This window comes from Schistocerca piceifrons, chromosome 1, assembly GCF_021461385.2.
Source record: "Schistocerca piceifrons isolate TAMUIC-IGC-003096 chromosome 1, iqSchPice1.1, whole genome shotgun sequence".
Classification (NCBI taxonomy): Eukaryota; Metazoa; Arthropoda; class Insecta; order Orthoptera; family Acrididae; genus Schistocerca; species Schistocerca piceifrons.
The window spans coordinates 253,561,678-253,577,587 of NC_060138.1; the positions used below are offsets into that span (position 1 = coordinate 253,561,678).

The 15,910-nt window shown below is 37.2% G+C and overlaps 1 protein-coding gene across 2 annotated transcripts in view; it reads right to left on the reverse strand.

Annotated features, from left to right (window-relative positions):
• Positions 1-6,320: 6,320 nt before the first annotated feature.
• LOC124803897 (disco-interacting protein 2 homolog C) overlaps positions 6,321-15,910 on the reverse strand; it is a 605,756-nt gene continuing 596,166 nt past the window's right edge. For both annotated transcript variants that reach the window (XM_047264711.1, XM_047264710.1), the window contains 2 exons: positions 11,501-11,624; positions 6,321-7,559 (listed from right to left, as the gene is read on the reverse strand). In XM_047264711.1, the coding sequence (XP_047120667.1) occupies positions 7,307-7,559; positions 11,501-11,624 (377 nt within the window). In that variant the 3' untranslated portion in view covers positions 6,321-7,306. The remainder of the gene's footprint in view (positions 7,560-11,500; positions 11,625-15,910) is intronic.

A 15,910-nucleotide genomic window follows, 5' to 3' on the forward strand; every position in this document is an offset into this window, starting at 1 on the left:
GTCGTTCATCGTTTACTTTGAGTAGTCAGTTTGTTTACTATGACTCATTGCCTCTCTCATGCTCAGAACTCATTTCTAACTGGGAAAATGTTCACTTTTTTGATAATGCCTTTATATTAAAAACAGTTTGCATTGACATCACATTACCTTGGCCAAAGATAGAACAGTTGATCAAGCAAAACAGTTTGTGATGGAAAGGGCACTCCATGATGGACTGACAAACCATTAAATGATGATCACTGCTCACTGCAAGATATCAGTGATGCAGAGATTGATGGGGAACCATTCTAGCAATGATAGGGTGCACAAATGAGGAAATCTATTGACATAAGTGACTTTGAAATTTGACAGATTGTGATGGCTTTGTGCTAAAAACTAGCCTCTCTGAAATGGCAAAGCTATTGGCTGTTTGTGTGCTAATTTCATTAGCATCTATGGAAAGTTGTAAAAAGATGGTGCAACCAAAAGTAGGTGACATGGTGTTGGATGTCTGCACCACCTGGTGAAATGTGGAGGCCAGAGTCATGACCTTCTGTGAAGCAGGATAGGTACTAATCTGTGGCAGATCTGATTACAAAGTACCATGCAGGTACAGACACAAGTATTTTGGAGCACACTGTTCATCGCACATTGAACATGAAGCTCCACTTGCATTTCCATGTTGATCTCGTGACATCACCAATCGAAATTGTAATGGGCATGGGATTGCCAAGACTGGACCATGAATCGATGGAAATGTATCATATGATTGATTTTATCACATCTTCTATTACTACTAGGTCAGTACTTGATCATCATATTTGAACTTCCTGGTTAATGCCTTGATGTCAGCTGGTTCTGGCTGGTACCAGGAAGATGTGTACCCAACATTTACAACACTCTTGCATTTAATATATGCAGGGAAATTTGAACAAGCCTTTATGCAGCAAAGTGTGACAATTGAAGGCCTGTGCTGGAGCAGGACAGAATTTCATTGATATTAGTAGTTTTTATCATCAACTCATGTTATTGTCAAGAGTGTGGACACACTGTGTGGCAGAACTATTACTTGGCTATTCATAAGCTAGAAGAACCCAGATAAACCCAAATTTCTAGAAGTCCTGAAGTTTGTGACATGAATATGAAAAGGCAAGAATCACTCAGAACAAAATTCACTTACAGATATAGAGGTTATGCTGAGTACATTCTGTATGGAACTGTGTTGGCTAATATTGTGTGAATTCCACGTGGTAATGCTACCAATGAAGAGTGATACTTGTAGGTAACTGAGTATTCTAAGAATCTACTGAGAATGAGGTTGCCTGATGTCATAACACATCATTGCTCCTACAAATTAAAATATTCATGGCTTTATGTTGGAGAGATAAAAATGCAGTTGCATCAGTGTTGTCCTACAAACGTGACTGAGTGAATGTCTATAGTTATTTTCCTAATCACAAAGCCCAAACATAAACATGCTTTACCAAAATGGCAGAAGACAGTTAAGAAAACTATGAACTTGGTCTGACTTAAATTCCTGGCAATGAATCACCAGGTTTCATTACAACAGTGAGGGAAGCACTAGAACTCATATCCTATAACATAACCAAAACAACTTTGTTATCAACAGATGGTAGTGCAGAATGTATAGCTGCCAGATAATGTGAAGCAAGCCATATACTTACATATTTGTAATGTGTGCTGTTAATGTAAGCAAAATGAAATATAGGTACTTACAGAGCGCTTTTTTATGCTGTCACAATGATGATGGTAACATCTGATAGCTAAAGTAGATCAGACCTTGGGCTGCACCCAACACTACTTCCATTCACTAGAATTAACATTAAAATTATGCAGTATTTTAAAGAGAGACAGGAGTAACTTGAGTACAAGTTCTCCATCTGTTATACCAAACGAAGGACAACCCAGTTTACAAATCACCATACTTGCGGCCTGGACAACAGAAGAGTGTGCCTGGGGCACCAATGGTGTGTATTTCAAAACTAAGTTAAGCTAGTATGAGCCACGGAGTCAGAACACTCAGTTATGCTGAAGAATTAGTAATGTGTGCACTGAATAGAGGGAGGCGTGAAGCAATGTTAGTTAAGATTAAAACCTCAAAAGTGATGTGAGACACACTGTGGAGGTTAAAGTGTGATAAAAATTTTCTGGCAGTGAAAAAACTAACAATCTACAGATACATTTGCACAGTGCCACCATATACACTGATAAGGCAAAACATTACTGTCTAGCTACATGTAATAGCTTGTCTGTCTGTCTTTGGAATGATATAAATCACTGATTCTGCATATCAGGGATCTGACAGTCTATTGATAGGATTGTGGAGCTGTGTGACATTAGATGCCTATGCACAGGTCATCTAATTCACGTAAATAACATACTGCTGATCTGCGTATGCAACGGTTGCACCTGATAGCGACCCAGACAGTTACCAAAGGATTTATATCAGGTGAATTTCGTTGCTGAGACATCAATGTGAGTTCACTGTAATGCCCCTCAAACCACTGCAGTACAGTTCTAGCTCTGATACATTGACTGTTATACCAATGAAAGATGACATCACAGTCAGGGAAGACATCAAGCATGACGGGATGCAGGTGATTTGCAGCTGTCATCATGTCTTCAATTACTACCATAGGTACCATGCAAGCACAGGAGAGTGTCTCCCATAGCATAATACTGCCCCCACCAGCCTGCGTCCATGGCACTCTGCATGTTTCAAGCCACCTTTCACCTCAATGGTGGCGTTTTAGTAGACAACCATCGACCTAGAATAGCAAAAAATGTGATTCACGTGAAAAGCCAACATGTTTGCATTGATTGATGGTCGAATCCTGACAGTCCCTTGCCAAATCCAATCATAATTGATGATGTAGTGGGGTCAACATGTGAACACGTAGGGGTGGTCTGCTGTGGAGCTACATGTTCAAAAATGTACAATGAACGGTGTACTCCAAAACACTTGTGCATGCACCAGCATTGTGCTCTCCTGGCATGCAGATCACATCAGTACACAAAACTGGCCACAGATCACCTTCTGTCCTACTTTACGGAGCAGACAAGCCTCCAACCCCACGGGGAGGCTGCACACGGGTGGAGATAATGCAAAACTGAAGACATGCGAGTTCTATGATAAAATGGACAGGAAAAATTTCATGAAAAAGTTCATATTAAAGTTCACACTGTGGTAACCAAAATGCAGCATTTTTGTTGTAGACAGTGCAGCTTGTCATAAAAACACCAAAAGACATTTTCGCACTATTCTTGAAAACCTAACATTTAGACAAGAATATGGAGAAATACTGTCAATGTCAGTGAAGTCATGATCCAGTAAGTACTATTAGTTCAACCAAAAGAAAATCATCTGCATGGCGTGCATGTGCATTTACATGCAACCCCGCGCGCCCACACACACACACACACACACACACACACACACACACACATACACACACACACACACACAGCACCAACCAATCTGATATCCCTTTTTTACCATTGTATATTGTAGCAATGAATAAATATTGCTTTAACCAGCAAGGAGAAAGTGATATCAAGAGGAATGTGATACATTAAACTGTGGGAGACCTTGTAAAGCCAAAGTATATACCCACAAATGAAACATTAAATAAAATTATAAATTAAAGTATACATAAATTCCATTTGTTTTAGTTTATTTTACAAAAGGCTATACAAAAACAAAAATGCCTCCCCTCCTCCCTTTCGGAATGTTACTGATGATTTGTTTATGTTGGCAATGTTCTACAGATATACTCAAAATGATTTTACTGAATTGACAAAAATATATCTGTCACATTTCAGACGAGTTACATAAAAATTGCTCTTAGTAACCTTCCACAAAGTAAAAGATTAATAATTTTCATCAAAGTGATATTTTAGATAGTGATGGTAAATTTTCAAATTATTTAGGATATTTTGTACGTTGATGTATGAAAATGCAAAATTTACATAATTTTTTATTCAAAAATGAAGGCAGTTTTTGCACTATCACATTTCAGCTGTGCCTGAAATCATTTCTGTTTACTTTGTGTTTGGTTAACAGGCAATATGCATCTTAGGGAAGAGTGAAAAGATCAGTAACAAGTACTAACGGTAGCCCATGTTTCATGATAAAGAGCTATATAAAGCATATGGCATCTTATAACAGACACCTTTATATACTTTAAGTAGGAGTTACAAGAAGGATTAATGTGCAATGATGTAAACCTTTCTGGTAGGTTATTTACAAGAAACTCCCTTGAAGGAGTTAACTTATGGCTAAAACTTAATACACAATCTACATCAAACAACAGTATAGTGGCTTAAAAATACCAACGCTTTGTTGTAATTCACCTTTTGTGCAGAGATTAGACAAGACATAAATGAACTTTGATCAATATGTGTGACAGTGTTCCTATTTAGCTCACCACATGAAGTAAGGAAAAGGTCACCAACCTTCTTATAAAAATATCAAAGTTCCCTTCTATATGCATTTAGGGAAGAGCCCTGACCTTTGGATGTAAGGACATGGTTGTAATGTTGCACACAGTTACACACGTTAAAACATAATTTTCTTTAATGTATCATTGAAATATTGTAAGTCTTCCACAATTAAATGCTATTTATTGTATGAATTGTCTAGTTTGCACTGCTATTCAATGAACTAACATTTTAACCAAATGTGTATTATTCAGATACAGTAGAATTTTATATCAGGGCTCTTCATCAAATGAGGTACAGAAGCAATGCAGCAATACTGACATTGGAAATACAAGAATATTCAGTACACTGGGCTTTTGGAAATGTATTTCTCAGTGATGAAAATAGCTACAGCTAAATCTGTTGAAAAGAAGTTCACCAAAACAATACAAAATATAAAAGCATTTCCATAAAAAATTTACAAAATTGCCTTACTCCATATGGTATGGTCTGTGTTAAAGCATTCAGTCACTTTTTTCCCTCCTCAATTCATCAAATACAATTTCTTCAAGAACTCACATTGGTAATGTTCACTAGTATCGTCATCACAAAGAAACCTAACGATCATAAAGATAATCCACTTCAAAGCCAAACAATGTCAATTTATCTGTGCTTCAAAATATTCTTAAAACAAATACTGCTGTTTAAAATTTGTGTAGTATACTAACCAAACAATAGTAAGACTGTTTCATAAAGTTATAACAGAAGTTTTTATATTGTGCTACCAGATGATGAAAGACATTGGCCATGAAAACAGTAAATTTCCTCCCTTTCATGCAGTCTTGCAATGATTCTTCTGGGAGTATTTGAACATACTAGGCTTTGTGCAGACTATAACACCACCCAACATTTGATTTACGACATTTTTATATGTCTAATACTTTAAGAATCAAATCATTTTTCACGCAAGGACAAATGACTCGTGTTGTCTTTCTGTGTTGGCACAAGTGAAATACATTTGAACATAATTCCATTCTTACATTAATTTTCAAGTAATGCATCTAAGAAAAAGGTTCACAGTGATCGTGGCAAGACTATAATCTATGTTCCAGTATTAACAGAGACTAGATACATGAATTAATCAATTCCTTCAAATTCACAACAGTATTGCACTAGGCTTTAACAGAAATAGTAAATACAATAGTCAGCACAAGCAAAACAAGTTATATATATATATATAAAAAGAAAATATCATACTCAGAAACTGAGACATCAATTCTTTACATGGCATTGTTGCTTGTATTACATGAGTATCACACAAAATGCATGAAGTCAGCTCTGTCTTTTGCTAAATTGTTGTTATTGTGCTTCAAATAACAATAATGATGATGATGATGATGATGATGATGATGACAGATGATGATGGTGATGACAATGACGACAATGATGGGTGATGATAACAGGGCGTATGTTTCTTTAAGACTTACTATGAAAGAAAATAATGTAAGCTGCCAAAGAAGCACTTTGTCTGTTACATAAATACATAAGCATTAGCAATTAGAATGTAATTTTTAAAAAAAGAGAGTCAACAGATTTTTAAATCGCTTGGTGTCGATAATAGCAACACTCATTATAGGGACCTTTTTTTTAAAAATTAAGTGTGACAGAAAAAAAAAAAAAAAAAAAAAAAAAAAAACCAGAGCTAGTTGTCACATTTCACACAAATTTGTTAAAAGTATATTACATAAATGTACACAAAATTACTTTATTTCTGTTATGTAATGTAAGCAGAACATGCATTTACACATTCCTAACGGTGAGTTGTATCGCTAGACATGTTTACGAGCTGAAGGCATAATGATGACTTAATATCGGGCAGTCTATAATCACACAGCCAACCATACTAGAAATCCTGCTCGAAGTTTATTTTTCTTCACCACATCATCAGTTATGTACTGTCTCACATTAAAATCTAAAAGTTTAACACTAGTCAAAATCATAGGTGCAGATGCCTTTGATAATGGTATTTTCTTTGAGCGAAGTCAAATGCCCAAGGCTTACAATGCCTGTAAGCAAATCTGGTTACATCACAGTGGTAAAAGTACAAGCTATGTCCAATGGTCCCTCTATTCTAAACACTTTCACAGTTGTGGCTCCAGGTTTGCGGTATTCTCTTTTCTTCATGAATTTTGGGCAGGTTCTTTCACATCCTTGCAATTTCACTGACTAATCCTCACTGTTAAAGGGACATGGGAAAGAATCTCAGATCACAGACTTCAGTGTGTGCAGTAATCATTGCACTTATGGATGGAAAAAGATGAAGTAACAGTCATTTGTAGCTTTTTATATTAAATATACAGTACAGTCAGTTCACCATTCAACAGAAATATCGTTGACAGAAAACAAATTTTAAGACATTTTAAACCCACTGTAGATAGTGTTGATTCTGAGCTTGTCCATAAACTCACAACTGTCACAAAAAATCACAAAATTAGTGCACCGTACAGGCTGCTCAACTGAGAGTCTTTAGCAGATGCTTGAATCACACACATTAAAAGAACCACCACTAATATTAAAAGTACAAAAGTGGTTCTCTAGGTAGTTCAGTTATGCATGAAATCAACATATGTCTATTAGTGGCACAATGCAGTCGATGTCTGCCACCTTTGCCGGAAAGTGGCAACATACAATGTCACACTGTTTCTGTTATAAATTCATACTAGGCATCAAAATATTTCACACACTTCTAATGTCTTCAAATCTGTCGTCATGGCAAGTATTCTTGAATACACAGACTAATTGTGATGCACACAACAACTGAATAATTTCTCAAGGTATGGCCAGTCTCACAGTTCCACAGGAATGGTCTACAGACCACTGAACCTCATCACATATTGTATGCTACATATATGGGGTCTAGTTGATCAGCAAGGAAGCCATCTCTAAGATGCATACGCTGTTTCTCTCCACGGGAGTTAATTGGCACTACACCTGGATCAACAACAACCACTACTCCGACAACAAGATGGTGTTCCTCCAGAACAGTATTTGTAACGAGAGGAACAAGATCGAGAGCTTCATTTTCATTCCCATCCAGTTCAACCACCACCACCAGTAAATTTGTCCATGTGAATACAGCACTGAAAATGAAATTCTTTAATTAAATTGTTGCTATTTAATATTTACAATGAATGATCATTTAAACTTCTAAAATTAACACTATAAGTACTACATGACTAAGATTATGCATGTAATAATCAGAAACTTATTACATGAACATGTTTTCATATAAATTATATTTTGAAGCTGTATTCTGGCAGCTTCTATCTAAACATTTTATTGCTTTCAACAAGCATAATAAAAATGACATTTTTACATTATTTCCCTGCTTATTTCTGCACAGACAAAAAAAGATAAAGTGGCATGTCTTCAAAACGATTCACGCGGCATGGTGAATGGAATGGGGGATGGTTTAACATATCCCAAAGTAGGGTGAAATGAAAGAAGAAGAAGAAGAAGAAGAAAGAAGAAGAAAACCTATAGCTTTCAGGATTAAACATATTTTATTTGGTGACGAGATGACGTGAGACACACACACACACACACACACACACACACACACACACACACACACACACACACACACAGGTATTAAAGTAGGCAAGATTTGGAGCCAGTGTCTCCTTCTGGTAGAAGGGTTGAAGAGGAAGGAAGAAGGGCGAAACCTGATTGACTGTCTTTCCTTTTCATCCCATCTGGGGATCTCCCCTGACCCGAGGTTCTGGGCAATTTTTCTCGAGTCCATCCCTTTTCCTAAATCTCACCAGTCCTTTTCCTTCACCCCTCTTCCTTACACTTCAACCCTTCTGCCCGAAGAAGGAGAGACTGGCTCCAATGGCTTGCAAACTTTAAAAACTTGGTACGTGTGTTCTCTTGCTGCTGCTTGATGTGTAGATTTTTTACTTAAATTACATTATAGTTCCAAAAACTAAGAATAGTTTGTATTTTGATTGCTTATGTGGGATATACTGGGCATTGTGCTTCCTGAAAGTGAGCACTGGCTCTCAATTTTAATGGTTGTTTCAATTAAAGTTTTGTTTTTTACAAATTGAATTTTTTTAAATGCAAGTTGTTACTTCAGTAACATAAGAAGTATGATCAGGCCCAGATCTAGGGGGGTGGAGGGGGGGGGGGGGGGACCAACTGGGGTATCTCCCTTGGACAGCAATTGCAGAGGGTGCCAAATTCATATTTTTGAAGCAAACAAACCTTGTTGCACAAAGCGCCTAGCATTCAGCAAACATTGGTCTATCGATTATTCATATGATATTACCACGTGTGTGTGTGTGTGTGTGTGTGTGTGTGTGTGTGTGTGTGTGTGTGTGTGTGTGTGAGAGAGAGAGAGAGAGAGAGAGAGAGAGAGAGAGAGAGATCTATTTTTGACAAAGGTCTTACTCACCGAAAGCTTTACTTGTGACAGTCTTTTTGTTATGCCTATCTGTGACTCAGCATCACTGCTATATGGTGAGTAGCAGCTTTCCTTTTCATAATATTGTTACATTCCATCCTGTATTTTCCACTGTTTGATTATTCATATGATTTCTGAATGAATCACAAGTTGATTTTTGAATGCGTGCATAGTGTACATGATATCTCTGCTGGGGAAAATCCCAATCGCATCTACAAATAAAAACACTTACCGGGAGACAAAAGGAAGCGGGGCTATACAAGTTGAGCCATATGAGCCCAAACAGGTGAATGCCAATTTCTGTTTATGTGGTTGACTGGGTGTGCGAATGATCAGCATGGTCATAATTATTAGTAAAATCCACAGATTCAGTCTACCAGAATGGAAACAAATGAGTTATAGAAATAACAGGTAAGAAAGATTACATGTCATCTTCTCGATGTATCCAAAAAATGAAATTTTGACATAAAATTTTTGCCAGAAGGCTACACTACTAAGGGCAAATTGTATAGTCCCTGGTTGGAAGGCGACTAAATTCTGTTCTCCGAATGGCATGGAAAACGGAGAATAAATGCGGGATAACTGAACCAGTGATTCTGGTAGGGTTGGGGTTAGTGAAGTTAACCAGAGAATAAGTTTTGATAGTGGCACATATAGTTACAGAATTAGTGATGACAAGATTGTTTGTTAGAATGAGGAAGAAGAAGAAGAAACAGGGAAATCACACAAATTATATGGAAGAATATTATGATTCCAAATTTATATACATATTTTGGACTACTAATTTTAGATTCAAGCTTGAGACTGGAGTGTCTGATTGAAACATAAAATTATTTCTTAACATAAAACTTTTTGGTTGTAGGAAGCCTCATAGGCACTGATGGCACTTCGTGAATTATATTCTGTCGTGTTATTTGTGTAAATGAGATACATAAAAAAGACAATTTGTGCAAAAACAGTTTCACTTATTTGGTGTGCGTTACAACTGTTTCATTTTATCTAGCAAACAGTAACAAAATAGATGTAATCAAATCGAGAATCCACACCAGTCTTGTGTACTATCCGTATTAACAGCTTTATCAGTACTACATATTTAAATTTTGATTTTTCATATATCACCACATTTGATGAACTTTGATGAGGTAATTGACTCTTTTGCAGAAAGGAAATCATGCTGTGTAAAGCTGTAGCAAGATTGAAGAGAAAAGAATGCCGGGTCCTAAGGACTGATGAAATGTGTACTGTGTTGCTTGCCTCACTCCTCAGGACATTTTAAATTCCATTGTCCTGAATATAGTTTTGGTGGCTTCCATTACAAAATATACATACTTGAATGCCACAGAGCCAAAGTACAGTTATGTGCGATAGAAGAAAGCTGTGCGAAGAGGCATGGCACTGCACTTTGGCACATTTAAGATCAAATAACATGTCTTCTATTTCCTCAAACATGTATGTTTTGTATATCAAACACTTCAGACAGATGTGCACTACAAAATGAACATATTTTTGAAAAATTGATTTTTTAAAAATTTTTGATGGCCTATCTCAAACGATTTGGGGGTGGGGTGGCACTACCAAGTTTTTGCCCAGATTTGGAAATATCATAGATCTGTTGCTGAGTGTGATTTAGATGTAAAATTAGTATGCTGATACAACTCCACATGTCATGAATAATTTTTATTTTGACTAATTGAATAATATCAGAAACTAGTGATTTCATACACTGGTAATGCTGACTTTGTAGACTCCCAAAAACATACTCTTACAGCGGTCAAAAAATGGAAAACCCAGGATTATTAAATGGAAAGTTGCCACTCACCATACTGTGGAGATGGTGACTCACAGAAAGGCACAATGAAAAGACAGTCACAAATAAAGCTTTCAGCCATTAAGACCTACACACACACACACACACACACACACACACACACACACACACACGTCACTCGCACATGTCTGCAGTCTCAGGCGACTGAAACCACACTCAAATTCAGTTGCCTGAGACTGCAGTAATGTACGTGATTTTTTTGTGTGTGTGTGTGTGTGTGTGTGTGTGTGTGTGTGTGTGTGTGTGTGTGTGTGTGGTTTATTGTTGACGAAGGCCTTAATGGCTGAAAGCTTTATTAGTGACAGTCTTTTTGCTGTGCCTCTGCGACTCAGCATCTCCGCTATATGGTGAGAGGCAACTTTCCTTTTCATAATAATGTTACAATGGCACTCATCGTTCAGTGAAAGGAGAACATCACTACACTGAAAAGTCTGTGAACCACTTACAGTAAGGTGCCTTTTATCAAATACTACAAACAGAGTTAGCATTAGTTGAAGATGGAACCCACAGGTTCTAAAACCAATTTCTTAACCAAAATGAAAGTTATCTGAAATATCTGCAGTCTGGTTAGCACGTGATCCCTAACTGTATGTAAAACTGAAAAGAAATGCTTGTAAATCAAACAACTGTATGTCTCATTACAATTTGATTAGTTTAAAAAAAAAATCAAACAAAAATGAACATGCAAATTCTCTTGAAAAATTTTATGAACTGATACTACTTTCTCTTACAGAAGTTGCAAACATACAAAAAATTGTGAAAAGTGAATCAGAGAGGTATCTTACCATTCAGCGATCTTTTTATGGCATCGCATGACACTATTTTCTATGTCTATAGGGTGATACCGCATTCCTCTTAACATAATAGTCTCGTCAAGTGCACCAACCACAAACACAGCATCATGTAACTCTGTAAAAGACATTTCATTTTAGCAAATTAAAGTGGAAACACCCACGCACACAGGTGCGCACACACACACACACACACACACACACACACACACACACACACACACACACATGCGCGCACGCGCGCACACACACATGAGGAAGTACTCTTGCAATAGCGATGAATTAAATTAAGTAGTAACAGCATTTTTCATAATAATCCACAGCACAAGCATGGTGTGCTAAACCCATTCCCCTGCTATGTTCTGGTAAATGAAGCCTAGAGGAAACTAAACTGAGATAAGATCATGCATCTTACTGGTTTGTGTGTTATAAAGACATTTAGTCCCATCTTATCCACTTACAAAGCTTCCAAAACACCTCTGTCAATGAAGAAAATAATAAATTTCTGAAAATTAAAGTAAATCGATACATACAAAACCTGCTCACAAAATGGCAGGAGAAAACACACACACACACACACACACACACAGATATTGAAATTTGCAAGCCCTCAGAGCCAGTGGCTCCCCCTTCTGGCTTCATCATGTCCGGTAAGTCTCCCCTCCCATGGTTCAAGGCAACTTTTCTGAATTCTCCCCATTTCCTAAACCACACCAGTCTTTTTCCTTCACCTTCTTCCTTTTCCTTAACCCTTCAGCCGGAAGAAGGGACCACTGACTTGAAAAGCTTAGGAAAATAAAGCTATAATTCCTTTGGACAAATGCCACATGGGTGCCAAGCTGGAAGATGTACAGATATTTGTGTGCAGGTACAAAAAGCAACTGAAATCTCTACAAAGAAGCAAAGCACCTAGACTTGATGAATTTTAACAGTATTTCTCATAATCACGACCTCTAGCAGATCTCTCAAGAAGCAGTCCATTTTGCATGGTAATATTGAAACCAGTTTCCTGCAGAATATTCTAAAAAAAATTGTACTCACATGAAAAAGCTTTCTCATGTGGGGAAAATGGCAATGATCTTGAAAGTGACTTTTTAAACCAGATGACGCTTTGTTCCTACGATCTAAGAGACTATATGAAGACAATCATATAGATGCTATCTTGTAAGATGTGACCTAGAGTCTCAGGACTGAAGACCACAACAACAACAATAACAACAACAACAACAACAACATGTGACCCAGTAAGTCTGTACAATAATGAAAAATCCTGAGTGGAATACACGTGAATGATATGAGGAAACATAATTTCACACTCACATGACCCATTCCTTGCTACACTAATTGGGATCTGTAAAGAACAACTCCATAGGTTGTTATGCTCATTGAGCTCCAATAGGAGACTGCACAATATATGTGTTAGTGTCTCCTGAGAAGGGCCATTTACAATTATCTTTCTTCTACATCTACATCTACATAGATGCTCTACAAATCACATTTAAGCGCCTGGCAGAGGGTTCATCGAACCACCTTCACAATTCTCTATTATTCCAATCTCCTATAGTGCGCATAAAGAATGAACACCTATATCTTTCCGTATGAGCTCTGATTTCCCTTATTTTATTGTGGTGATAGGTCGGTGTCAACAAAATATTTTTGCATTCGGTGGAGAAAGTTGGTGATTGGAATTTCATGAGAAGATTCCGTTGCAACGACAAATGCCTTTCTTTTAATGATTTCCAGCCCAAATCCTGTATCATTTCTGTGACACTCTCTCTCATATTTCACGATAATACAAAACATGGTGCCTTTCTTTGAACTTTTTCGATGTACTCCATCAGTCCTATCTGGTAAGGGTCCCACACTGTGCAGCAGTATTCCGAAAGAGGACGGACAAGCGTAGTGTAGGCAGTCTCCTTAGTAGGTCTGTTACATTTTCTTACTGTCCTGCCAATAACGCAGTCTTTGGTTAGCCTTCCCCACAACATTTTATGTGTGTTCCTTCCAATTTAAGTTGTTTGTAATCGTAATACCTAGGTATTTAGTTGAATTTACGGCTTTTAGATTAGACTGATTTATCATGTAACCGAAGTTTAATGAGTTCCTTTTAGCAATCATGTGGATGACCTCACACTTTTTGTTATTTAGGGTCAACTGCCACTTTTGAAACCAGTCAGATATCTCTTCTAATTCATTTTGCAGTTTGTTTTGGTCTTCTGATGACTTTATTAGTTGATAAACGGCAGCGTCATCTGAAAACAACCGAAGATGGTTGCTCAGATTGTCTCCCAAATTGTTTATATAGATAAGGAACAGCAAAGGGCCTGTAACACTACCTTGAGGAACGCCAGAAATCACTTCTGTTTTACTCGATGACTTTCCATCAACTACTACAAACTGTGACCTCTGTGACAGGAAATCACAAATCCAGTCACTTAACTGAGACGATATTCCATAAGCACCCAATTTCACTACGAGATGCTTGTGTGGTGCAGAGTCAAAAGCCTTCCGAAAACCCAGAAATATGGAATCAATCTGAAATCCCTTGTCAATAGCACTCAACACTTCATGTTAATAAAGAGATAGTTGCGTTTCACAGGAATGATGTTTTCTAAACCCATGATGACACTGTGTCAATAGACCGTTTTCTTCGAGGTAATTCATAATACTCGAACACAATATATGTTCTAAAATTCTGCTGCATATCAATGTTAACAATATGGGCCTGTATTTTAGTGGATTACTCCTACTACCTTTCTTGAATATTGGTGTGACCTGTGCAACTTTCCAGTCTTTGGGTACGGATCCAGGATCTTTCGTCGAGCGAACGGTTGTATTATTGTTGAGTATGGAGCTATTGCATCAGCATACTCTGAAAGGAACCTAATTGGTATACAGTCTGGACCAGAAGGCTTGCTTTTAATATGTTATTTAAGTTACTTCACTACTCCGAGGATATTTACTTCTACGTTTCTCATGTTGGCAGCTGTTCTCGATTCAAATTCTGGAATATTTACTTCGTCTTCTTTTGTGAAGGCATTTCGGAAGGCTGTGTTTAGTAACTCTGCTTTGGCAGCACTGTCTTCGATAGTAAATCCATTCTGCCAGGTTTCGAGACAAAAGTTTCGTTGTGGAAACTGTTATAGGCGTCTCGCATTGAAGTCCATGCTAAATTTCGAGCTTCTGTAAAAGGGTTGGAGGGTACAAAAATGTAGCTATGAACATCTAGTGTGACTTAAATTGTTGAGAATCTGTTTTCTGTTACTTCATATGTATCATCAAGGAGACTTGGTGATAAAATCAAACATACCAGCAGCAAGCTATCGGGCCATCATTTAGCCTTCATACAGCATGTGTGACTGGGTAATTGCTGTAATTCTCCTTAATTCCCTTGGGAACCAGTCAGTGCATTACATTTACACAATGAGAAGTTTTGCATAGTTTTTGGTATTTGTCATACATTTCAGTTCATTATTATTTTAATCTATAGTTCAACAACTTGTATGTGCATGTGCACATGAGGGGGAGGGGGGCGGGGAGTTCAGTGAACAAAAGATTCATACGCTTCTGGCTATTTGAGAGCAAGGGTCTCAGTCATTGCAGGGTAAAAGGCTCTTGTGAAATGCGAAGAGGTGATTCATTAATGTTCTGCTCTGGTAGTAAAATTATGTAGGATCAGGGTGGTGAAGAATAGGGATTTTGGGTAAGAGAAAAAATAAAAACTGTTGTGGAAGAATGTGTGGCAAGTTACAGACAGTGATTTATATCATAAGGGATACACAAAGGAGCAGCAGAAATGTTTTTGATTGAATTTTGGCTAGAGAAAAGGCATATTTCCAGAGAGACTGAGCTATGACAATTTTTTAATAAAGTCACTATGAATTCCACTAAATGATTTTAGAGACTTTAGAAGAGAAGGGGGACAGAGTTCATGCAATTAATTAATGATTTCAGTGTTTCAGGACAATATGTAAGGCTCATATCACCAGTCAGAGCATTAGGGACTAATCAATGGAACTTAGAAATGACTTAAATGCTGCACAGATAAACTAATTATTAGCATATACATGATAACAGTAGCAAATATTCAGATTAAGAATAAGCCTATTGCTCCATTCAATCAGCTACAAGACAGCAACAGCACATAAACTACTGAAGGCCATGCTTTATATTAAACATCACTTTTATAACCGTGTATAAAATACAAAATTGTTGAACTATTCTAGTTGTGAAATAAATTTTCCTGCAGATGCAAAGCATAGCAATATAAAGCTGCAAAACATCAATTTTTCATTAAAGGCCAACACTGAAACTGAATTGTGCAGAATATTTAATTAAAAAGGAAAGAGCACAATAAAAAAATTCAAAATGTTGCATAGCATGTTCTAACATCAAATGTATTTA